The sequence below is a fragment of the Pleurodeles waltl genome, chromosome 9, assembly GCF_031143425.1.
Source record: "Pleurodeles waltl isolate 20211129_DDA chromosome 9, aPleWal1.hap1.20221129, whole genome shotgun sequence".
Lineage (NCBI taxonomy): Eukaryota > Metazoa > Chordata > Amphibia > Caudata > Salamandridae > Pleurodeles > Pleurodeles waltl.
The window spans coordinates 1,139,624,461-1,139,649,223 of NC_090448.1; the positions used below are offsets into that span (position 1 = coordinate 1,139,624,461).

The window sequence follows — 24,763 nt, forward strand, 5'->3', positions numbered from 1 at the left end:
GGTCTGTGACTGACATACGACCCCCCCGCACTCACGACAAGGATTAAAACCTGATTTCTTAGGGGGAGACATAGTAACAAGTACAACGAGACACCTATGAAACAGTAGCTGTTCGAGAGCTAGGAAAAAAACGTTACCGTCGAAGGCACAGAAAAAAAGGGAACTGACGTCAGCACGCCGGCAAGGACGACATCTTATTGCCACAATGACATCAGACGGAGTAGCATGCGGAGCCGTGCAACTGTGATGTCCTTGTCGACGGGCAGAGCTGGGAAGAAAGTTTCCGTCTAATGCTGGCGCATTGAGAGAATTCATAAGGTGAGGAATCCACAGGTAGTTATATCCATCAGAAATAGAAGTTTAATAAAACAGTGTCTTTGTTAACGCCAGACCTAATTAGGGACCCAATTCTTAAAGAAAGCCTCAAAAGTGCACCCATTATATATGTCTTTGAATTAGTGGCATTTATGAATTCAGAAGAACTTACAGAAGTAGATCCAGGAAATTGTACTCCTAGAAAATATTTGTGAAGTGTATTTTAGCACGAGCAAATATGCATGAATAGATTTGCTCATGTGAAAATCTATTGAGCGTTTACAAGTTCACGTTTCCTCCAACCACTTTTATCCCAACCATGAAAGAAGTTCTACTTCTGCCATTGTCAGGAGAAAATTTCCAACCTTTCTCATTATGGGAAAAGATTAGAGAAGAGCTGGTGAAAATCCTTAAAGCATGCAAGCTAGTAGGTTTGCAGATTCAAAGGCATTCCAGCTCTGGAACTATTGCTTGCTGCTTCCTCCAGCCCCAGTATGTAGATCTGCGGAAAGGTAGCAAAATAAGTAAATTTGCTATAGTAGGGATTGAAATTGCAAGTATTCAAACCCTACTATAGTAATAGCCCTGCCATAATCAGAGAGGCTATTATCAGAGCTCTTATATAATGAGATTGCTGCCATAATTTGTCGCCGCACTACATGGCACCAAAGGGACAAGTAGATTTTTTTTAAAGGACAAGTAGATTTAAGAAGCAACCTGTCCCATGGACAAGTAAATATTTTATTAAATTCCACACCCCTGTGTAGGGCATGTTTTCTATTGCATATATTCACACCATGCTTTTAGGACATATAGAACCATATCACTGATTAGATAAACTTGTGAACACGATCCGCATTTCCTCATGCTTTTAGGGCAATAAATAATTCAAAACTAATGCATTCCCTCATCCTCTTGAAAACGCCACAAACCCTGCAATACCAAATACTGGCAACAATTCCGAAACAGCCAAAAGGACCAGCTCATCAGTGGTTACGAGTCTCTGAGTCTTTATTTACAACAAATCCTGTTCGGTAGCTTTCAATATTTATGGACGACCCCACATTTGTATATTTCAAGTTATTGACTTTTCAAGTGTGAATGGCTGATCGTAGCCCTTACTGAAACTCCCAACAGCAACTACAAAAAAATGATCAATGAACTGGTCTATGCTGTGCTGTCAAAAACACCTACATCTTAACATGAAATGTTAAGTTTTGAAGTCTCTAAGCTTTTGGGGGTCAAGATGTTACGTCTGCTACAGGTTGCATATAGAGTGTATAGAAGTGTACGGATCTTGCATCTACAGCCACAACAGCACTTGCTTTACAGATAAACGAAAGAGGAGGCACAAACCTCAAGGAAAATAAACTGTAACACCAAACAAAATACATAAAGATCATTGGCTGGGAGTTTGGTACCAGAGGTGCCAAAACTTAAAAATTAATAACATTCCAGCTTCAGAATGAGTCCACTAAAAAGTTGTGGTTCCTTGAGAGCAAGCAGGGATGTTGGCCAACTAGAACATATGAAGCTTTAAAGGCACTTCTATTTACAGGTTCAGGAATAATACCTTTCCAATTCATGAAGGCTCACGAACCTGCTCCCAAATGTGGGAATATGTATCTTGATTAGAAAAGTCAAAGAAAATGTTTTAACCCCAGTATAGCTTCAGAAGCAGATAGACATTACGATACAATCCGGCCAGCTGCAAAGGGGACCGTTTCCTTGGTAGGTCTCCAAAACAAGATGGATTGATCCAAGACAAGCCTTCTGCTATCTCTGAAACAATTCTGGTTGGAGGCCTATTTTTGGTTACCCACCTGACTTGGGAGAAATACAAAATATAGTGTGGATGCAACTGTGGCTCATTATAGTCATCCAACATCCCACGGCATTCCCGCAGGCCAAAAGATCATGATTTGCTCTTCACATACCCTAGAATGGATACAAAAATTAAAATAAAAAAAAAGACTGAACACCCCACACCTTCAAAATGTGAGATTGGGTGTCTGGTTTTCTGTACATTCGGCATCTCCCAAGGTGTACTAGTCTTCATTATTTTTTTCTCTTTTGATGTTTTTCAGTGGCAGGCTTGGAAAACCAGAGGGACCGCGTTCCTGGGAGATGCCACTGGAACTGCGACTGCTGCTTCTACTGCTGCTCTCGGTTACATGGCTTCTGCTTCGGTCATCAGCTACTGGAGACCCAGGACTATGACAGCCAGCTGTGGTCTGAGTACAAGAATCTGAGGTTACATGCTCAGCACCGTTTTTCACATAAACATTTTTAATAGCTTCCAGGGTCCGTGCCATAAGCCGGACGCTGCTGCTCAGGTCTTGCACACTGTGCTGCAGGAGACACAGGTTTTGGTTTACACTTTCAAATCCTAGTTGCATCACCCGGATTTGCTGCTGCTGTAAATAAAGTGAGTCCTGTCCTGAGCTGTCACTTTCCTCTGCTTGTTGTTGAAAGTTTGTTTTATATTCTGGTTTCCCAAAGGAGTTCAAGTAAGGTGTTTCAATTGATGGGAAATGGTATTGGCTCGGTGCCTCCACTGGAGAGTGTACAGATCTTTCTTCTTCTTGCTCCACAATTGTTACCACAATCTCTTCTTTTAGTTTCAACTCAGTCACGCTGGGCTGCCTGTCTAGGCCTGGTTGTTCAATATATCCTGGGGAGACAAAAAGGATTACATTTCAGATACTGCCTCACTTAATAATCACATCTCTATAGCTACCAAAGAATGAGACACAGAGAATTCCGATACAATCGTCAAGGTTTTAATTCAAAAATCAAATAAAGTAACATGTTTGTTTCTTTACAATTTGTTCTGAGGTTACTGAGTTTTTGACAAGAGCTAAAGACCTTCTGTTTCTTTAATGGTTCAAATTGAATATTATTTTTGGTTTTGCTTCTTGACTGGGGTGATTGGGATTAAAAATAGGTATATTGTATAGTATTTGTATTTTGCACTGCTATTGTTCTTGAGCAACCTTATCGATATAGTAGATCTGTATTTTATAGCTATTTCAAATATGCTGATAGCACTTGTATTTGGTGATGTGTTGTACCTCTATTTTCTAAATACATTTCCTAACAGAGACTTCTAGCTGCAGATTCCTCACATTTTGAATATTCATTCCCCAGTTGTCAGACTGGAGCCAGAAACTTTTCAGCAGTACCTCTGGTTGCCAGTAAGTGGCGCTGCACAGCTCCGCACCAACAGTGTTCTGCTCTGGTAATGGTTTGCAGAGCCTATATAGGTGCCACTCCACGTCCTGTAAGTTCCTTTTTTTACAGCATCTCTTGATGTGGATCCGGCGCTCCCTCTCACGTTTCAGAGTTACTTTACCTCAATATTATTCCCAATTCCAGTGTGCAAGGGAGGTCTCCTTTCCCTATCAGGTGTGCCTGTGGTGTCTGGGGTTGGGCCACAACTCTAAGGCCTGCAGAGACCGCACATCGGTGAACCAGAAAGCCACCCGGGACCGCAAGGCAAAACTTTACATTGCCAAGCATAGGAAGTCTCCTTGCCAAGACTGCTCTAAGTTGCCATCAATATCCAAGGTTCAGATCCTGTTCCAGCTGCAAGAGTCACAGAAGTCACTTGTGGGGACGGTCTTCGTTGAGATCCAAATAATTCAGTAAGTCTAAAAAGAAACATAAGAAATCAAAGCAAGACTCAGCTCCATCTTGCCACTTGCAGTCATGGTGATGGCGCCATAGATCAGATATCGGAGCTGATCCTGCAATAGGATACGTCACAACCCAGGTTTTCCGGGCTGTCCACCACTATGCAATAGATCGAATAATTCTGCGCAGCCATGCTCTGGCTGTTCAGCTTCTTCGTGACTCCCTCTGGAATGCAGTTAGGCCCCAAGGAGCAGAGAGGCTCTCCCCCCGAAGTATCACTGGTAAGATCCCACTTGTCACCAGCCGGACCCTCCAGTTCCAGGGACTTTGATGCTGCTACCGGATCCATTGACACGGCACACAGAGCTACCCATAGTGCTGTCTGACTTTGAGACGGCAGAAATCTGACCTTGCCCGTCACCGCACCCTACGACAATCGAGGTGCCACTACCACCGCTTGCTCTGCCACCACCACAGGGAAGACAACACACCCTACATTCACTTTTTGGCACAGCCTTGGACAATGATTATGATGTGGGTGATGAGTTCACTCAGCCCTTTCAAGATGACAACTGGTATGCCGACTTGCAGGAGGCTAGTGGAAAGAAAGTCCAGGACATTCAAGCTATTATCCCAATCTTTTAACCTCAGTCCTGGATTTAAGGGAGGTCGACTGAGGCTGGTGGAACTGATGGCCTCCTCCATTCTGCTGGTCCAGCACTCTAAGTGGCATATGCGGGCTCTGTAGTTTCAGTGGGCCCAATACCAAGGGGACCTCACCAACCAAGTTCATATTTCACTGAGACTACAAAAGATCTTCAGTGCTGGTTAATGGACCGCGACTGGGTCAGCGGCATACCCCTCTCCCTTCCTTACCACAAACTGACAGAGGTGACCAATGCATCACTTCTGGTCTGGGGTGGCCTTTTGGGAGAGGTGGAGATCGGAGGCCTCTGGTCTCCAACAGATTTCCAGCTCCACATCAACCTTCTGGAGCGGAGGGCCATCCGCTTGGCTTTGAAAGTCTTGCATCCATCCATCAAGGGAAGGCTAGTACAGGTGCTCACTGAAAACACCACTGCCATGTGGTACTGCAACAAACATGGCAGGGTGCAGTGGATGTCACGGACCCCGTGCCAGGAAGCATTGTGCCACTGGACATGGCTAGAATACCAAGAAATGTACCTTCTGGTGAACCATCTGACTTGATCATTGAATACCAGGGTGGACAAAATCAGCCATCAGCACCTAGTGGATCACAAGTGGAAGTTACACCCAGATGATGCACAGGGTCTCTTTCATGAATGAGGAGAACCCTGGCTCAATCTGTTGCCACCACCAAGAACATGCAATGTCACCACTTCTGCACACTGGAGTTATTAAGGCATCTCTCGCTCAGAGACGCCTTCTGTCTCGAGTGGAATTCGAGACTCCTGTATACATTTACGCTAATAGTACTCCTGCCTCACGTTCTCAAGAAGATCAGGACCGATTAGGCCCAACTCACCCTAAAGCCCCCAGATTGTGCACGTAGAGTATGGATACAGAATTCCTGGGCTTGAGCATTTGTCCTCCGATCAGGATGCCTCCTTGGCAGGACTTGCTGTTGCAGCAATCCCACCACAGCCCTCCCAATCTCCACCTTCAAGCATGGAGATTGAGCAGTGACAGCTGGATACCTATGGCCTTCCTCCAGAGGTAGTTAATGTCATCTTGGCAGCCAAGTAGCCCTCAACTAAAGCTGTATATGCCTACTGGGACAATTTTGTGGCTTGCTGCGGTACTGACATTTTAATTGTTTTTTTTGCCCTTGGCCAGGCAAGGCCTTGTCCTGGGCACTCTTAAAGAGTGCCCTTCGGCTCTTTCAGCTTTTTTGCGGTTGCTGAATCAGCCCTCCTTGTACAAGTCTCTTTTTATGAGATTTTTGAAAGGGTTACATTTGTTTCCTCCCTCTCCCTTCGTCCTGCCACAGTGGGACCATAACTTGGTCCACACCTTACTAAAGTGCGCTCCATTTGAGCTGCTCATCGCAAGCCGTTTTCCTCATTGCCATAGCATTGGTATGGCATATGAGTGAGTTTCAAGCTCTCTGCATTCATCCACTATACACCACCTTCTCCCTACGCAAACTGGCTATACGGACTTGGGTATCCTTTCTGCTGAAAGTTGTGATGCAGTTCAATGTCAATCAAACCATCGCCCTGCTGGCGTTCTATGCTCCCCCTCTTCCATCTACAGAGGAGAAGAGACTTCATTGCTTGGACCTCAAGGGAGCACTGAGCTTTTACAAAGATCACACCAAAGACTACAGGGTGGATGATCAATTCTTTGTGGGGTTCGCTGGAGCGTAGAAAGGAAAGACTGTGAAGAGAACCATCTCCCACTGGTGCTCTGTGTAAGGAAGGTGTAGCATAGAATGTAGCATAGGACTGCGTGCTCATTCCACCAAGGCTAAAGCTGCACCACTGTTAGCACGCAAAGTTCCTGTCCTGGGCATCTGCCAGGCAGCTACGGCCACATTCCTCCATGCGTTCACAAAACACTATTGTCTAGAGCGTCAGATTTGCCGAGAGGGGCATTTTGCCTGCCTGGACCTTCAGGACTTTCTTGTTTGAATGCCTTCACAGACCCGCCTTCGTATAGGTACTGCTTCGGTTTCTATTCAAAATATGAGGACCTTGCGGCTAGAAGTCTTTATGGGGACAACAAGTCACTTATCTTCAGTAATGCTCTTTTGTCGCTAGATTATTGTAGTACCTTGCTTGAGAACATGTTATAGCTTAGCCTAGGCCCGAGACACGTGTCCTTTTACCTAGATAACATGCTCTTTTCTTATTTACTCATTTTAGAATAACTTGCTTTTCAGTGGGAATGTTATATTTTTCCCAATCAGCTGCTATTCTGCGAGAGTGTTGTTATTATTATTATGCAAGACATTTCTCATCATGTTCCTGACCCAAGGTTGACATGGAACAGTACGAGACCAACATGAGATAATGTTTGGCATTGCAGTCACAAAAGCATGCACACAGTCTAACACTTAGGCACATGCCCACATCAGGCCCATTTCTCAGAAAACATGCTTTCTACAAAACACCATATTGGCCAAAAGGGGGTTGAGAGGTGTCCTTCCGACCATCTATGCTGCATGCAGGTTTCCAGCAAGACCTCAGCCTTGTCTCTGCAAGCCAGCTTAGGAGACGAAGGGCATACCTTCATTCTAAGGAAATGGGGGTGGGTGCTCCTCCCATGGGCTGATTATGGACAGATTGGGCCATCACCGCTGTGCTCTCGCTAGGTGTTAGGTAGGAATTCTGAATACATGTTTATTGCAATATGTTGGGATTGTTCATCTTTTTCCTCACTAACCGTCACAATCATAATTTTGTTATGTCTCATTATCCTAATAACTGCAGGTCATATATTTACTTGTAGACTGCAGTCTTCTCAATAAATATGTTGAAAACCACCCTTCATCCCTTTATTGCCTGTATGTGTGTATCAGACTTTTTGCTAACGAAAGAAAGGGGGTGAGATCTTTTCACCGCGACTTCCTGGAGAGGTCATTAGAGTGTCATGCGATAGGCTGCCACTAGTCACCTTTCCTTCTCGGTTGTGTGAGGTAGTGCTAGCAAGCCAGTAGGGTTGGGTCGGCAGCCATCAACTGGCGTGGGAATGACTCAGTCGCCCACAAGCAGTGTTCTGCCGCCCCAAATCCAGCAATCTCATTTGAACAATGAGGTTCCACTGAGACTTTCTAGTACAGACTACCTAGATGCAGATTCCTCACCACCACTCCTGGTTCTTTGATTGTACTCTATCCTTTAATAAGATCCCAAGTCTAGGAATCTGTATGCTGGTCATGTCGATTTGCTTTCGGGGTCTGCATCTGATCAAGCAGACAGTCTCAAAAGCAACTGATGTCAGAAACACAGTGGCACATGTATAGGCTCCACAAGTAATTTCCAAAGTGGAATTGTGTTGGTGTGGAGCAGCATGGCAGTATCCAGGAGCACACAAAGGCACTGCTGAAGTTTCTGGATTCAGTCTGTTGCCTTTGTTAGGTAGACTCTACCAGAAAGAGTGTTACCGAAGATAAGTAACTTGTTCAACAGTACCAATCTGCACATTGTTATCTATAATATACCCACTATGTAACAAAATCCTTAGCAAAATCCACATTATGGAGAAAGGCTGCTCTTCCAGTGTCGCTAGAAGAGGTATCTTGGGCAAGGGTTCTTTATCCACTGGTTAACAACAGTCAGGCCATGAGAAAAAAACAGACACACACTAGACACACGGGTAAAAACAAAAAGCATAACGCAGCAGAGATTCTTGTTCACATATGGTCATGGAGAAACCCATACTGTCTGGCTAACTATGTAACCAAAATAGCTCACTTTTCAATTAAATAGCAGATCTATTAATCAAATTTGTGGCTTCTTTGGTACACCTTGGACACCAATATCAGTTGTCATTTAGCACTTATTAATGGTGACTGGCTGGTCTTAAAGCACCCACCGCTGACACAAAAGACTAAACAAGCCCTTATTCTGTGATTTCTCCTCAATGTGATCAAGGGCATTTCCCACATAAATTATTCTCCTGAAAGGGAGTACGGAAATTCCTAGTGGACTTATCAAAACATTTTTTTACCCACTAATTCATCCCAAGTTGTGCATAGGCAAATGCACGGGTATCATGTAAGATGTTAAAGAAACCAAAAATGTTATAATGCAAAGGTAAATGATCCACACTAACAACTTTGATAATTTCATCAAATAGGAAATATAGCCAATCCTCCGTGGCTCTCAGAAATTACAACTTTTCTCACTAACCCCATGAGAGAAGAGACTACTGCGCTGCACAGGAGACAATTTAAAAATGTGCAGAGACTCCAAATTCTCAAACAAATATCTAAATATTAATGTGGTTTCAATACTGAGTTTGCCTATGTTAAAAAAAGATTGTGCTGAACTGAAAATGACATAGATTGGTTAAAACGTAGGTCACAGTTTCCAACATTTTATTCTGCGCAAATCTGACCACTGCGCCCAACAGGCCCAAAAGTAAACAGCTAGCACCAACCCACCTTCACTTGGGAGAAGTCTCAACTTTATTAAATGAAAACCTCAGAGGTGTTGTATACCAAATGGTAGGTCAAAAAAGTACAGAAAACCAGAAGAGCAACTAATCTGATACTCCAATCGATACTATGCCATGTATTTAGCTGTCCGCTTGTTTTTTTTCTAAGAAGTGATTCAGCCAAATACTAATCGTGGGTGCTTATTCAGCATTCCTGCTAAGTCACTGAGCATTAGATATAATATAAAAGATGGAGAAAAGGCAATATTCTGGTAGGTAGGTAAAGGGCACTCAAGTTAGCTGTTTCACTAGCCTGCCACTAGCCATAAAGGCTGAGTTGATCTGAGGTCCCTACACTCAACCAGTAGTCATCCACTTGCGTAAACATCAGGTGATATCTCCTCTGGTACTTTGAGATGACACAGCCTCAGAACTCTCTGTCCTCCAATAATGCTGTATGGTTGCCCTTTCTAAATGTATAGAGGGCACTGATAAACATATTTTTCTGCTGTGTCATGCATGCTCCCACAAAGGCATTACCTCTACTCATGAAGTAGGCTTCGAGATGAGGATCTGTGTGGTGAGAGCTTTAAAGAAGGAGCATGAAGGTGTATCAAAGCTGGTGAAACGATTCCAAAAGCAGATTGTGGCTAATTATCTGCAGACCTAGTCGTTAGGGTTTGAGTGATGATTTTATGCTTGGCCACAAAAGATCGGTGCTGACACATGAAGCATCATGACGCAGGATTCTGGTGAGTTAAATTCTCAAAACCGCTATCTTAAAATAGGTAAGATAGGTCACTATTTGAGTGTAGTATGCTATCAAAAATTGATATACGGTCACTGTAGCTGAGAAAAGGCCAGAGGGTGGCTCTGGATCAGCCATTTGTCAGGTGTCACCAGAATGGAAAAACAGGAAAGGGGCTTCCAGGAGAGCAGGTAGGCAGTTCAAATCCGGGACAGAAAGAACTGTAGTCTGCAGAGTTCCCAACAGAGATTTTAGGTATTAATGTCATCCATATCCTACTAACGGATGAGGATTGTCTATACTGGACAATCAAGGGCACTCCTGGTAACCGTCAATGTTTCAGGCCCTCATACAGTGTCCTAACACAGGATTTGCTTCAATTGGCACCAGCCTTCTATAGATCATTAAAATAAGAACCATTCTTTTTAGATATTGTGCTGTTGCATCATATCCAAGTCAGTCAGTTTGCGAGATACTAAATGGGGTATGCACTTTATGACTAGGCAGAACACCAATGAAACTGATGCAGTTTCTCTGTGAATTATTTGTCCATTACGTTATGGATGTACCAGTATGTCTTAAAGCTATCATTATAGGCTGTAAGAGATGGAGGGATTGTTTGCGTCAAAAGACTGAACAATACACCCCTGTTGAGTAAAAATCGGATGAGCCGATTTAAAATGGACTAGACTAAAAATGATAAAACCATAATTGTGAGCAAACCGGGGGTTCAAAGACCCTGAAAGAAGACAACAACTCACACTATAGAACTGCAATACACAAATGCAAGAAATATCAATGCACAGCATTGTCAAAGCTCTTTTATGCTTCTGCAAGGCCCATGCACTGAACATGCAGTACTTTTTAAAACCAAAATCCACAGTACGCATCAACACATTGCTAACTACTTCTCATACCTCACAGGGAAGTTGTGTGCCCATACACAAGACCAAGCGTATTCCATACAAGAGAAACTATGTCAATTCCACCAAGATGCACTGATCCTTCTAACTTCCAATGACATCAAGAGACAGTGCCTGGAGAGGCCACCCTTCCTATGTAACTGGAGAATATGCTTGTCCTCCTCTAATTTACTTTCCTCCACTTGGCTTTCAAAATTGAGTCCCACGTATTTTTGGGTCATCTGGAGTAATCAAATTAATCAACCCTATTGCGGTATGGCTATCTCTGCTGTCCAAATGACACCTTCACCTATTTTTTTTTCTTCATATTTTGTTACGCAAATCATTAATCATTTGTTTCAGTTATGTTCCTAATTAAAAACATTTTCTTGCCAGCACTATTTACGTAAAGAAGAAATCCGACTCCTTCATGCGGAAAAGGGTCCTGCACTATTTGACTGAGTGAAAGGGACACAATTCCTGGGACTAGAACCAGGAGCCGCCTCTCACTTTCATGGCCTGTCAGATGCTTCCATAGTATACAAGTTGACAATCTGGGCTTTGATTAGGAAAAAAGGGGGAGGGCACAATGTCAGAGCAGCCATCCAGCACCATCCTTGGAGAAACCCATCCTTAGCTTAATTGTTGGTGCAACGCTGGCGGTCTCCCCCACACTGCTTTACTGTTCTCGCCGTGGCAGAGACAGCAAAGCTGCAAATACAGTCCTACCGGTTTAGTATAAGCTATACTGCACAAAGCTGCATTCCTTGCCAGCACTACAGTTGTAGTGTTCAGTCAGTGTAGCCCCCTGTGCACCATCAGAAAAAAACTGGAAACCCCCCATAAACTGGTATACAATGCCACATTCTTTTCACTTTACTGTAGGCGTGGAGTCTGTACCTTCATCCTCCATCTTTTCTCTGACCAGTGTTTCTTCTTTCTGTTGTCTTGTTCCTGCAATCTAGTTCCATACCTTACTTTTGGAAACCCTTCTTCCTCCCCTGAATTTTTCTGCAGAAATCAACTATTGATTACTTCCCATTTACGTTCAGTTTTCTTCCTACTGTTCGAGTTACCTGCACTCTAGAAGGAGGGCAATCCTTATTTTCATTTCAACTCCACTTAAATCTTGTTCAGTTCGATGCTCACTCAGGATGCCTTAGGACTAGTGCGCCATCTTTTGTCTATATCTCACACTTTCCTCCTTTTCCTTTCCGACCTTAGCATTTCATCACCTTGCCTCGTATCTATAGATTTATTCTCACAGGTTTCTTCCGCTAACAAATCAGATTGCCCATCACGTTTATGTTTGCTCCTCATTCCCAGAATCTATTTGTGTTGACTTCCAAGGGTTCAGGAAGGTCAAGTCAAACACTGTGCTTCCTTGTAGAGATTACAATTTGGGTGGCCTGTCTTATCAGGGGCTCCTAAGAGATCTGTGCATAAGGAGTACAAGGAGGAGGAGGCAAGGTTGTACCCAAAATGTTGGGGTGCTTCCCAGTTCCAGTGGTTGTGACATCTTCCTCATTTTCAGTGGATTTCTGCAGTCTGTGGCAGGCGGACTTACAAGACACACACACACACACCAAACTCAAAATACGAATCAACGTATGTGCATCCATGTCACAAACTCAATTCAAACAGGCGGATGAGCCTGTGGGGCGCGTACCACTAGGCAGCGCTTTCACGTCCCTGTAATGGCAGCTGGACCTCGTTATGATGCAATTTAGAACCAGCTCAGGGCTGATCTTACTTCGGTTGTAAACTCAACCATGACTGACCTTTAGACAGACTCTAGAACTGGGTTAAAGTCCGTCACGAGGGAGGTGTGTGCGGCAAGCCACAGACATGGACGCATTTGGGAAGCTGCGAATTCCAAATAAAAGGCTCTGTATCAATGGCGCACATACTATGCCCTCAAATGTGTTGTCTCATATTAACTCTACTTAAGGTGATCTCTGACTAGGATGCCCCTCGTGCTATCTGGTGTTTACCTCTGAGCGACCACTTTGGGAGTCCCTCAGCAATGACCTCATTCAACCTCCCTAGATCTCTCTTACGTTGCCTGCTGCGTAACAATGACAACGCTGCCACTTATGGTACCCCCTCACGCGGTCTATGGTTAAAATCCTAAACCAGGAGGTGATATATTCCAAGCTCCTTTAGTGACACTACTTATGCTATTCCTTCCATGGCATGCCAGTTTTGCTGTACCCTCTTTAAGATGTCACGACTCATGGACTTCTCCGAGCTCCTATGCTTTAAACTGGCAGGCAGTGTTCGGTAATGTGAAACGGGCATTCTCAGCACTGTGCTATGCTTTTAATGGGCTAGTGCCAACACTTCTCAGTAGCAAAATGATACTGTGGGACAGAGAGTACTTGAACTTCTGCAGTTTTATCACTGCCCGGCGATCGTGCAGCCCCTCCTGCTTCTGTCTCTCGTTCTATTCCCTGTGGAGGTCCTTACCGGGATGCCCAATTCCCTGTGGAGGCCCCTGCCCATAAGGGCCATAAACTGACTCCCTCATGGCGACCCAGATTAAGTTCGAAATGTCACCTGCTAGAGATGCCCTCCTCACCCTGCAGCACTTTTGATGCCCCTCCATGTGTTGCCACCCTCTTGCACCACCCCTCATGTTGTCCTATGACGTCACACTGCCCCAGCTGCTCCACACGTGCTGCACTCACCGCGGGAGGCCCCCAGCGGGCTCTCCGTGCCCCCAGGGGTGGGCAGCGCCCCCTCCTCGGTGGGTGGTCCCCTCTCCTGCAGCTCGCTGGAGAGGCGCCGCAGCTTTGCGCGGTCCCGTCTCTTCAAGTCTCGCCAGCGCTTCTTGAGGTCCTCCACGTCCCGGGGGCAGGCGGCCAGCGGGCTCACCTGGCGGCGGATGTGCTCCCACAGCCGCCTTCGCTGCCCGGGGGAGGCGCGGCCCGCGCCCCCCGCGAAGAGCATGGGCTCGTGGCGCAGCACCAGCGCGATCAGCGCCTCGGTCTCCGCCTCCGTGAAGTTGGCCTTGCGCCTCTTGGGGGAGCCCTCGGCCATGGCGGCGCAGGGGGAGGCGGGGTGGGCGGCGCAGGGGGAGGCGGGGTGCGCGGCCCGGGAGAGGCCGGGGTCGGGCCTGCTCCGGGCCCTGCGCCGGCCTCCGGCTTGCGCCTGCGCTGCGCTCATTCCGCCCCAGCTGGCGGTGCGCCGGGCGGCTGCCAGGCCTGCGCAGTGTGAGCAGAGGAGCGCAGGCCGCGCGCAGCCACCGGAGCGGGTCTTCATGCTCCGGGCCCCACGGATGCGCGCACCGAGGCGGGCGCCCCCACACCCGGATCCGCGCAGAGCTGTTAGAGAAGGGATCCGCATCAGGGGGCGGTCTGGGCGCAAGGGCACCCCCCTGCTGGCCTTAGTGCAATAAGTATCACTGGCTTTAGGTTCCGCACACTTCGTTGCACTAGCAGTGCATACAAGAAACTCCATATTTTATAGCGCCTCACGCGGTACTTGTGCCACCTCTAACTGCTGTAAATACCAGTTATTATTTGCTAATTATTTGCGTGTGAAATGCATGGAATTTCTCTTGTGGGAGACAGAAAATGCCCTTCTAGCATTTCACGCTATATTTGTTTTACTGCAAAATGCATCATTGCGTTCGTTTTTGTATGCGACAATGTACTCCAAGCCTGGTCCCCATGTTCCAGCGATAGTTTTCTTTTTTACCCAACTTCATGAAGTACAACTGTGCGACTTAGCATCATTTAAGGCATTTCACGTAGCAAGCGTTGCACGCCGAAATGAATGCAGGGTTACGCCAATGTAACCAACATTTCACGCAGACCTATTTACCCAATTTAATGGTTTATAAGTAAACCTGAGAAGATACTACCGGAAAACGTTAAATGTCCAAGTGAGAAGAAAGCCCAGGTGCAAAGCTGGCACTACTACCAGGGACCTCAAAAGGCAGAGTGGGGAAGGCCACAGCAGTGAAGTAAGATAGCACAAATGACAAAGCACATTGGTAGTCCAGTCCTCTAGTGTTGAGGATGCACTGCTTTGAGAACGGGACGCCTGCACCACTACAGCTGTGTGACCGAAAATATCTTGATCTCCAATTAAAGATTTACAGATACAATTCACTTCTTATGCAATTTTAGACAACTTTTTCAAACGCTCCAAGAAATAACGACAATTTGTTCTGGCATACAAGTGACACCATGTCAAAAGCAATGTTACTATATGATAACCTTCAGTGATAAAACTGCATTGAGCTGGGCCATCCGCTGCATCTCACCAAGACACCACATCTTCGATATTAAATGGACCAATACTGAACAAGGTCTACAAGTCTCCATGGCCACCTTCAGAAATATCATTGATAAAGCTAAACCTTGCTACTTTTCATGTAGATGTAAAAACTTTAAAAACAACTTTGCCTGCTCGCCACTATTTAAAAATTAACTGCCAATTGTGATGTAACAGTTTTAAAAATATAGGGCAACCCACTATCACCTTAGAAGCATCTGCTCAGGTTAAGACTTACTGTACAATATAGTTTTATTTTTCCTGAGAGTGGTCCAGGCCCAGTTTGAGTGGTCATTGAAAAGCTTAATTCTGGTCATATGTGCCAAGCACTACCACTGTAAGGATTTTCTGTCATGGGTTACATAGTCTTTTTTTTTTTATATGCAGCACATGACCTGCACTGTGGCATTCTGGATAAGCAGTAGCCCTTCTAAAAGAACATTGACCTTTCTATCACTGTCAAAGATCTTGAGGAAAAAAAACATTTTTTAATCATTTTCAACACATGATGATGTATTGTAGAACTTAAACTCTAACTTGCCCTGCAAAGAGTTCAGAAATGTCAGTTTTTCATGGAATACACTCCTAAAATAATTACTGAAATTTAATAGTGCAGAGTCTACAATTAGTATGGTCTACTGACGCTGTTATCAATCTGAACATGGTATTTCGCAGAGCTCTGCGATTTCTTTTGCAGATCAGACTCTTGAGTTTTCAAGTTGGTATGGCATCTGGATACTGGTTGCTTGTGCTTTCCAGACTAAAATCCTGTTTTATTTCTTGTGCTTTCCAGACTGCACTCCTGTTTTGGATGTAAATAAGTCTTTGAGGGTCCCTCGGGCGCTGGTGGACGGGGTTCCAGAGCAACAGAGTATGGCGACTGCTCCCCTGGAGGAGGACCACCTGCGAGATATAGAGATCCCTCCCTACCTGGCGGGATTTTTAAGCCTACAAGAAATTCACTCTGGGCACAATGTTGTTTTTTTCCATGCTTTGTTTTGTTTGTAAAGAAATACCCAGGACGGAAGGAGCCACGGACGAGCTAGCCTGCACTGTTTGAGGGCGAGGGAATGTCAGGAACTTGGACAGGACATGGTGCTGCTGTTGGGCGGTGGGAGTGACGAAGTGGGCAGCAGGAATCCAAGAAGTGAGAGCTGCGCCAAGTTGGCCATTAATGCCTGGGGGTGACACTTCACTGTTCTGGATTCCTTTGAAGCAGGGACGCCTAACCCTTATACTCCGAAGTAGTTTGGGCCCTCGTGAATTCCCTGACATTTCCTCAAACTACTGTTACTGATTGATTAATATCTCTTATCAGGCACTTGTGAATATGCATGCTAGGAGGAGAATACACCTGAAGAATGCACAAAAAGCCGTCCAAGGAGACTTGCGAAGGTAATTAAAGAGGGATACCCACCAGATTCTGGCCTACTGCTAGCATTGTAGTCCCAGAACATAGGAGAAAAGGCTTATGTGATAAAAGTGTGACGCTTTGTGTGTATTTCTGAATCATCAGACTTCGACATAGAAGAGAATGGAAGCTTTGAAAAAACTGGGAATTGGAGAGGCAAGAAACTAGACCACTAACCACCACGGATGCAGAAATAGCCAGATCACAGTACCCTTCCGGTCAATACTGGCAGAGCATATTTACCCGCCCAACACGCAAGTTTGCCTGTTATTTTTAACGATTATGGGCAGTCGGAACTCTCAGCAGATCTACGTCTTCTAATGAAGGTGGACAGTTTGCCAGGCCATCTATCGAACCTGGGTTCCACTGAGAGCCCAATCCAGAAAGTGACTCAAGCCATTGCTCAAATTCAGGCTGACCTTGTAACTGCCAGACAGGAGGGAACCTTTCTGTTAAATCACAATAATTAGATCTCCAGTTCCACCCTCTTGGCACCCAAGTACTTTTTTTCCTGCTGAATATCACGGGGCTCTGGCTGTTTTTTTTTTATCTTGCTACTTCTAGACTCGAATGTATTTTAAAATAAAACTTGCGCTCTACATCCTGAAAAGCAGTTACAACTTCTTCTTTTTGAGGGTCATCACAAAAGTCTTGCATTTGGTATCTAAAGACCTGCATGCCCAGGAAGTTTTTCCCAGAAGATGTTCACTTTTGTGAACGAAACACTTTGGCTGAGGCTGTAACAACCGGAATATGACAGATGATAAAAAACATTTAGAAATACAAAATAAAGAAGAAACAAATTCAATTGGGCTTTTTTGTATCTTAAACTGTTTCTTTCTTGGGTGCACCACTACATTAAATTAAATTAAATATTTTTATGTTAGGGACCCCTCAAGTTTTGGCGGATGAGAAGCATGGATGGTGCTGCAAACAAAGTGCTTTAAAACACAGGCCCAGTGGAGATTGTTAGGGGGCACTATGGAGAGAGTACTGAGCCACCCCCCTCATTTATTCTTAATGATCCTTGCAAGTTATTTATGATTTCATGACGTCCTCCCCAATCACTGCCCCATCATGAATCAGAGTATATCTCCCTTGTCTCTGCCTACTTCAACATACATATATCCCACACTGCCCCTCTCACGTCACTGGTACCTTCTCATACGTCAGTGTCTATCTTTTCTGTCACTGCTCAACTCTCTCAACACTAGCCCTCTCACATGTCCACCTCTGTCATGTTACTTCCCCTTCATCCAGTTAGTATTCAAATCTCCTGTCAGTTGATACCTCTGATCTCACTGCCCACCTCTCCTGTCATTGCCCCGCTTACCGAACAGCGTCCACTTCTCCTATGAGTGTCCACCTCGTCTGCAAGTGTCCACCTTTTTTGTCACTGCCCACCCCCTCCTTCGTGACACACCTCCTCCATCATTGCCCATGCTGCGTGTCAATGCTGATCTCTTCTGCCAATGTCCGACTGTCACTAGCTTCTCCTGTCAATGCTCCTATTACAACACCCTCCCTAGTCACTAACTACCAGCTAGTCCCTCTAAAATACTGGTAGTGCTGGGGTAAGAGGTGTCTGGCATGCATGAGACTAACGCATCCTTAGCACTACAACAATTCATTAGAACTGATTAAGATTCACTGTTTTAAACTAAATAAATTCACTGACCTTTCATCTTCAGCTGTCTTCCTGCACCTCATCTGTCCCAGCTCTCCTCAACCCTGCATTTGGACACTACAGCACTCGCCAGACAGCAGAAGAAATGTTTGTCAATAAGGAGTACAACTGCCCTCAAAAGAGGTCTGACACAAGGTAAATCCATACTCTGATGGTGGGAAACATATCACTGTAATTGTGTGAGATAACCTCCTTCTGGCTCTTTTTTTTTTAAAGGCAATTCTACTTGCTCACAGTCTACATTAGTAAATTTTAAAAAAAGCCAGGCGAGCTAGTGCTCCTTTGCTGTGGGACTTTAGAGTCTCTCTAGTGTGGCGCATCATACCCTCTTTTTACCGCACCATGGACCCCCAGGGGGGTAAGCCCAGCAATTTGCAAACCACTTATATAGGACACTTTATTGTAGGATTAATGTACGAAAGGCATTCGTAGTGCAATTTTAAGGAATTGGTAAAATAGCAATTTCCTAAAATTGCGACTCAGTTTTGCAAATTGCAAATCACAAATAAGGAATTGCAGTTGAAATGTATGAATCAATTGCAGATTGCAAATGGTCACATAACAGGGATTTTGCATGTGCCATTTACCACCAACTCAAATCAGGTGGTAATCAGGTGCAACCTATAGAATGAGGCCCTAAGCGCATCAGCCATTTTCAACAATGGATGCACTTTATGTCATGGCGAGGAGGATGAGGATCCTGGCAGGTTTGAGGACAGGGATCAGGAGACAGGAGCACATTACTTTCTTTGACCAGACAGAGGAGGAGATATTTGATAAGTATAGGTTGAGCTCTGCCATGATACTAGACCTAATAGCAGATTTACAACCACAACTGCAGCGACACACACACACACAGAACCAATGCCAAACCCACTCGTGTAGGTATTATGCTCCCCGCACATCTTAGCCTCAGGAAGTGATCAGGGGTTATAACAGCAGCTAGAGGTGTATCTCAAAGTATGCTCTCACGCTTCTTCAATGCATTCCTTAATGGAATGTTATCTAAAATTAATTAGCACATCAAATTCCCCAACACCCCACTGGGCTTGCAGCTAACAAAATAAAATTTCTACCAGGTAGCCCAAGTCTCACATCATTGGCTGCATTGATGGGACACGTGGCAATCTGTCCACCATCTGAAATTGAGTACATATACAGGAATAGAAAAAATAGCCATTCCATAAACATACAGGTCATCTTCAATGCCTCCCACATCATTACTGATTTAGTGGTGAGATTCCCTAGTAGCAGACATGATTCGTACATCTTCGGACATAGTGGAATGTACACATGGCTTCTTGTTGGAGAGTTTGGAGAAGGATACCTACTTGGTAATGTAACAGAGAACAATGCAACATATTGTAAAGGTGAGGTCACAGATAACAATTTTCACTCCTGTCATTGAGGGAGACAGGGCATATGCAGTGCAGTACTTCATCCTAACACCATACCTCAATCCAGCCACACCAAGTAGATGGTGTTACAATGCAGCACATAGGAGAACGCAAATTGTTATTCAGAGGACCTTTGGCCTGCTGAAGAGTCGCTTCCGGTGCCCGCACAAAAGTGGGGGCGCACTACAATACATTTCAGAAACCTTCTGTAAGGTTGTGACCACATGTGCTATGTTGCACAACATCGCTACGACAAGAGGCATACAACTGGAACCCACAGATACAGAGTCCGATGAGGATGACGACCCATTGCCACCCCCCTCACCTAGCATCAACAGACAGCAGGCAAAGACATGCTGAGAATACGCGCAACTATTTCTGATGTAAGTAATGACAACACCACATCTTGTTTCTGTTTTTGCTACAGATATCACATTTATTGCCTTGACTTCAGGTCAAATATGTAGGCATAAGGCATAGGTAGCCCCAAAGCACTATTTATACTCAATTTGAATGTTCTACTATAAACATCATAGTATCAATGCAATGTCACAAAATATGCAAGGCCCTGAACATGTCCACATTACTTTTTGCATTCACACACTCCACTAGAACGCTCAGTGGCACTTCTTGTTGCGGGTACTGAGACAGTACTGTGTCAGGAACTGCAACACCTAGGATCCACCACAGGGGCTGTGACACTACTGAGGCTAGAGAGCTCCTCACTAGCCCCACCACCCAGCTCGTTTGCAACACTCTGGGCTGTCTGCATGGTCTCTAATGTATTGGTAACCTGCACCAATCCCCATGCAATGTCCCCACTGCAAAGTGCCATTTCCACTTGCATGCTCACAGCACGTCCTGACAGCAAAGCGGTTGCATTAGTGAGGCGATTTACAGATCTGCTGAACCCATCCAACCTACCCATCAATTGGTGATGGCTCCTACAGTGGGTGACATGGTCCCGCTGGATTACAGTGCAGAGTTCCTTAATTGCATTTGTCATTTCCCTTAGATTTTCTGCTGCAGCTTTCTTTCCTTCCTGCCGCTGGCACATGTTGTGATTTAAAAACACCAACTGCCTGTGCACTGATTTCATCTGCTTACATTGTAGGTGTTGCACCTTTAACTTGGATGCCTCCATACCACGAACAGAGATGGGCCCTCACCTTCCTCTGTGCTCTGTCTGACATCTGCTCTACGCCTCCTGAGGGGAGTATACTGGCACTGTAAAAGGTACTGAAGTCTGTGGGTGTGTCTACCATCAGAAGGTGGTATGTATACGTCTTCTTGCAAGTCATCACAGTCCTGAGTAAATTCAGGGAGTGGTTTGGCTGTTGCCCTTCGTCTAGGTGGTGCTGGTGTAATGGACTTGATGATGTTGGTCTCAAACTGTGGCTGGCTTTCCTCATTCCCCCGTTTCTGCTACATCATGTGTAGGAACACCTGCAACAACAATGCAAAGCATGTCAGTCATAATGTACTTTTTTCATTTCTCAGTTCACAGGTACCATTTTTTTGTAAACATTTTCCGTGGCATAGTGTCACTTGTTGTCTTTTGTATTGTCTCTCTGTTTGGTTTTGCACAATACTGCAATATGTGATGTAGGTGCACTGTTGGGGTATGGACATCCACTTCCAAGAGGCATTGTTGTGTGGCATGGACTATTTTTCACATTGTAATTATCTAAGGGACAAATGTACATGCAAAAATGGTAATTCAAATCATTTCTGCCCTTACCTTTCCTGGTGCCCAATGTGCCTGAGGTGTCTATGTCAGTGACACCACCTACTGCTTCAGGTTGCAGTGTCGCCTCCACCATGTCCTTCAAGGGGGGTGGACGGTGCCTGGGTGGATGGTCCTCCACCAGTGCTCCTTGGCACGTGACCGTAAGTCGTACCGGCGCTTGCAAATCTCCTCAGTCGTATACTGCGCATTTCCTCTTCTCACTTTCCGGGACATGGAGTGCGTTGTTGCCAAATAACTTGTCATGGTTCTTGACCACCTCTTCTGCGAGCACCTCCAATTCCTGCTCACTGAATTTGAGTTTTCTCTTTCTTCCTCCTGTGTCTTTGCCATTACCTTCAGTGGCCATTGTGTCTTATGGTCATGGCTGAACCTCCTGAGTGCCTCCCTGGTGCTGTGCAGGTTATGTCTGCCTGCTCCTATGGCTGAGGCTTCTGAAAACAGCATACACTGACTCACTTCCTGGCTGTGATGTCATCATGATGCTTCAGAATACAAAATTCGCAATTTGCGATTTTTACCGAATCGCTATTTGGTACTCGCTATTTGCGATTGCAATTTTTAGGTAATCGCAAAATATTTTGCGATTGCCTTGTTACATCACATTTTGCAAACCCCACATAGAGATTCTGTGAAAATCGCTATTTGGGATTCGTGATTGCGGAGCTTCATACATATGGCTCTCAGTACCTAAAGAAAGACTTAGATAAACTCTTGGAAAAAGGGTTCATTTGCCATTCAACCTCCCTGCTTGTCATCCCTGCTGTGTTTCGTTCCAAAAGAACAGAGAATTGTGCTCATGTATCAATCACAGAGCCGTCAGTAAGGCCACAATAAAAAATTGATACCCCTTTCTGTTGATTTCCATATTGTTAGATCAGGTGCGAGATTCCATAATTTACACCAAGTTGGATCTAGAGAAAACACTTAACAGCTGCAAATGAAGTTTCTGGTGGGCAACTCTAGCCAGAGATTACATTCCAGAGAGTCCAGTATGTGCCGGCAGCAAGTCCTCACATAATTCACTCTCTGCTATTACAGCCCCTGGAAACACCACCTAAGTCATGGAATACCATAAGTTAAACTTAGGAGGTCATTATGAACATGGCGGTAAACACCGTTCCCCACCGTGGCGATGACGAACAGAAACCGCCATTGGTGGTGAACAGAAACCGCCATATAAAGATGCAAAAATCAGAATCCGCCAAACATTTCCCATCCACCAGTCACTGGCAGGACCTTGTCGGCGAAAATACAGGACATCCCACCCCGCCACCGCCGAGCACACAAACTCCAAATAATGATGCACAAATCACTGCGGTGAACAGTGGAAGTCGAACGTCCATTGGCGGTACAGACCACCACACCCAGCAATGGAACCCAACAGTAAGAACTGCACACACTAGCAAGTTTGAAACCCACACACCTGACACACATCCACAACACTATAAAACATTCACAGACACACCCCACAATCTTTTGCATCGCCAATAGGACAACTGAGATTGAAAACTCCACAAGCAGACACTGAACGCCACAACACACAAATCACACACCCAACCACACAACAGCACCTTCACCCAGATCCACACACACCACTCACAACACACACCATGGCACGCCCCAAGCACCTACGCTTCACAGAAAGGGAGCTAAGGACCCTGGTGGACGAGATACTGAAGGTCGAGCCACAAATATTCGGGGCACAGGTCCAGCACACAGCCATCAACAGGAAGATGAAGTTATGGCAGACCATTGTCATCAAGGTTAATGCAGTAGCACACCATCCACGCTCGTGGGACGACATCCGCAAGAGATAGAACAACCTGCGTGGGAAGGTGAGGTCCATGGCAGCCCGGCACAACATTGCAATCCCGAAGACTGGGGGAGGACCTCCACCAACACCACCTGACTACACTGACTGGGAGGAAAAGGTTCTGGCCATCCTGCACCCTGAGGGACACACTGGACTCACTGGAGAAATGGACTTGGGTAAGTCATCTACAATTACCTCATATCCATCACACCTGTAATGCATGCACCACCCCACACCTCCAACATCCACCAGGACCACTACCCACCCAGGCCACAATTACAACATCCAGTCACCCTGCATGCCCACTATGCCACCAACAGGCTCAAATACCTCCCCCTGTGCACAGCCACCTACCCCTGCAAGTCATCACAAAGGCACTACACCACCCACAATGCACCTCCACATCCTAAGCAAACTGCAATGGCAATCTCACAAAGGCATCATGCATGGCCCCAAGGTGGAAAACCTGCACAAAACAGCCCAGCCCTGTGCACCCCATCCGATTATGCAATTGTAACAGACATGTCCATTCCCCCCGTAGGCACCACCACCCATGCCACCCTGACGGACAGGACAAGGAGTGGCAGTGCCCCACATGGAGACAGAGGTACCACCCAGGACACTGGAGAGGGAACCCTGGACAGTGAGGAATACCCTGGCCCCTCACACAGTCCTGGACTGTCACCATCCAGCAGCCCCACCCAGGACACCACTGACACCCCTACCACACAACCACCAACATCAGACCAGGGAAACCAGACCCACACCTGTGTATCCAGGCCACAGACTAGTGGAACACAAGGACAGAGGTCACAGTCACCACCTACCAACAGGCAGGAAGACAATGGACCCAGTACAAGTGGTATCGCCAGGACAGATTGGCCCAGATTGTGGCCATCCTGGAGCAGAGTCAAAGGCTGCAGAGAGCCCAATACGAAGAGACCATGGAGCAGTAGAAACTGCACAATACCACCATGGTCACCATAGCAGGTGTGCTGCTGTACCTTGTCCCAACCTAGCCTGAGACCCCCACAGACCAGGAAGCCCCTACTACAGGCCAAAATACAGCCCAGCCATCAACAGCAGCAGCTGCAACTGGACTTGTGCCACTATCTGAGGACACACAGGAGACCTGCACCTCAACCCATACAGGCCAACACCAGGCACCCAAAAGGTCCCTCAGGCCCAGATATGGCACTGGAACACCTGCCAAGACCAAGGCCCCCTCTAAGAAGTGACTATGACAAGAACTGACCTCCAAGTGTGCCACTGAACCACCGTCCACACCATGCAAAAACAACCCCAAAAACTGTAAATAACAGATGGACATATTACCACTGCCAACAATCGCTGAGACCATGTAGCCAATATGGACATCCACCAGTAGCCCACTCCCGTCACTGTAAAGAGCACCATGGCATCCCTGACACCAAATAAAACACCTGTTCACCAATGTAAATGTCCCCTGTCATGTTGAATTAAATGGAATTCTTAATTGCAGGAGTGGCACCCCACGTATAACATGGGGTTGTGCCAACAAAAATGTCAAACAAGTTGTCCATAATGTCACATTTCCCATGCAAACCTGGTCACAGTGACAATGTCTATAGACCCAACATCCCCATTGAGGAAAAGGCATACTGACAGTATGCTGCACAGACAGCAACAGCATCAAATAGTACCAATTAGTTACTTGAAGTACAGTTGGATCAGTTGGTTCCTGCAGTGTACATCT

The 24,763-nt window shown here is 45.7% G+C and overlaps 1 protein-coding gene across 1 annotated transcript; it reads right to left on the bottom strand.

Annotated features, from left to right (window-relative positions):
- Positions 1-1,301: 1,301 nt before the first annotated feature.
- LOC138260434 (uncharacterized) lies at positions 1,302-14,096 on the bottom strand. The gene is made up of 2 exons (XM_069208912.1): positions 13,377-14,096; positions 1,302-2,989 (listed from the first exon to the last, which is right to left on the bottom strand). The coding sequence occupies exons 1-2, from the start codon at positions 14,032-14,034 to the stop codon at positions 2,364-2,366; spliced, it is 1,284 nt and encodes a 427-aa protein (XP_069065013.1). The 5' UTR covers positions 14,035-14,096; the 3' UTR covers positions 1,302-2,363.
- Positions 14,097-24,763: the final 10,667 nt, after the last annotated feature.

Bases quoted from the DNA above. Each gene is read 5' to 3' on its own strand.
- LOC138260434 (XM_069208912.1), bottom strand. From the start codon at position 14,034: ATGCGGATCCCTTCTCTAACAGCTCTGCGCGGATCCGGGTGTGGGGGC. The intron at 2,990-13,376 runs GTGAGTGCAGCA...TTGTCTCCCCAG, and splicing joins CCCGCTGGGGGCCTCCCGCG to GATATATTGAACAACCAGGC.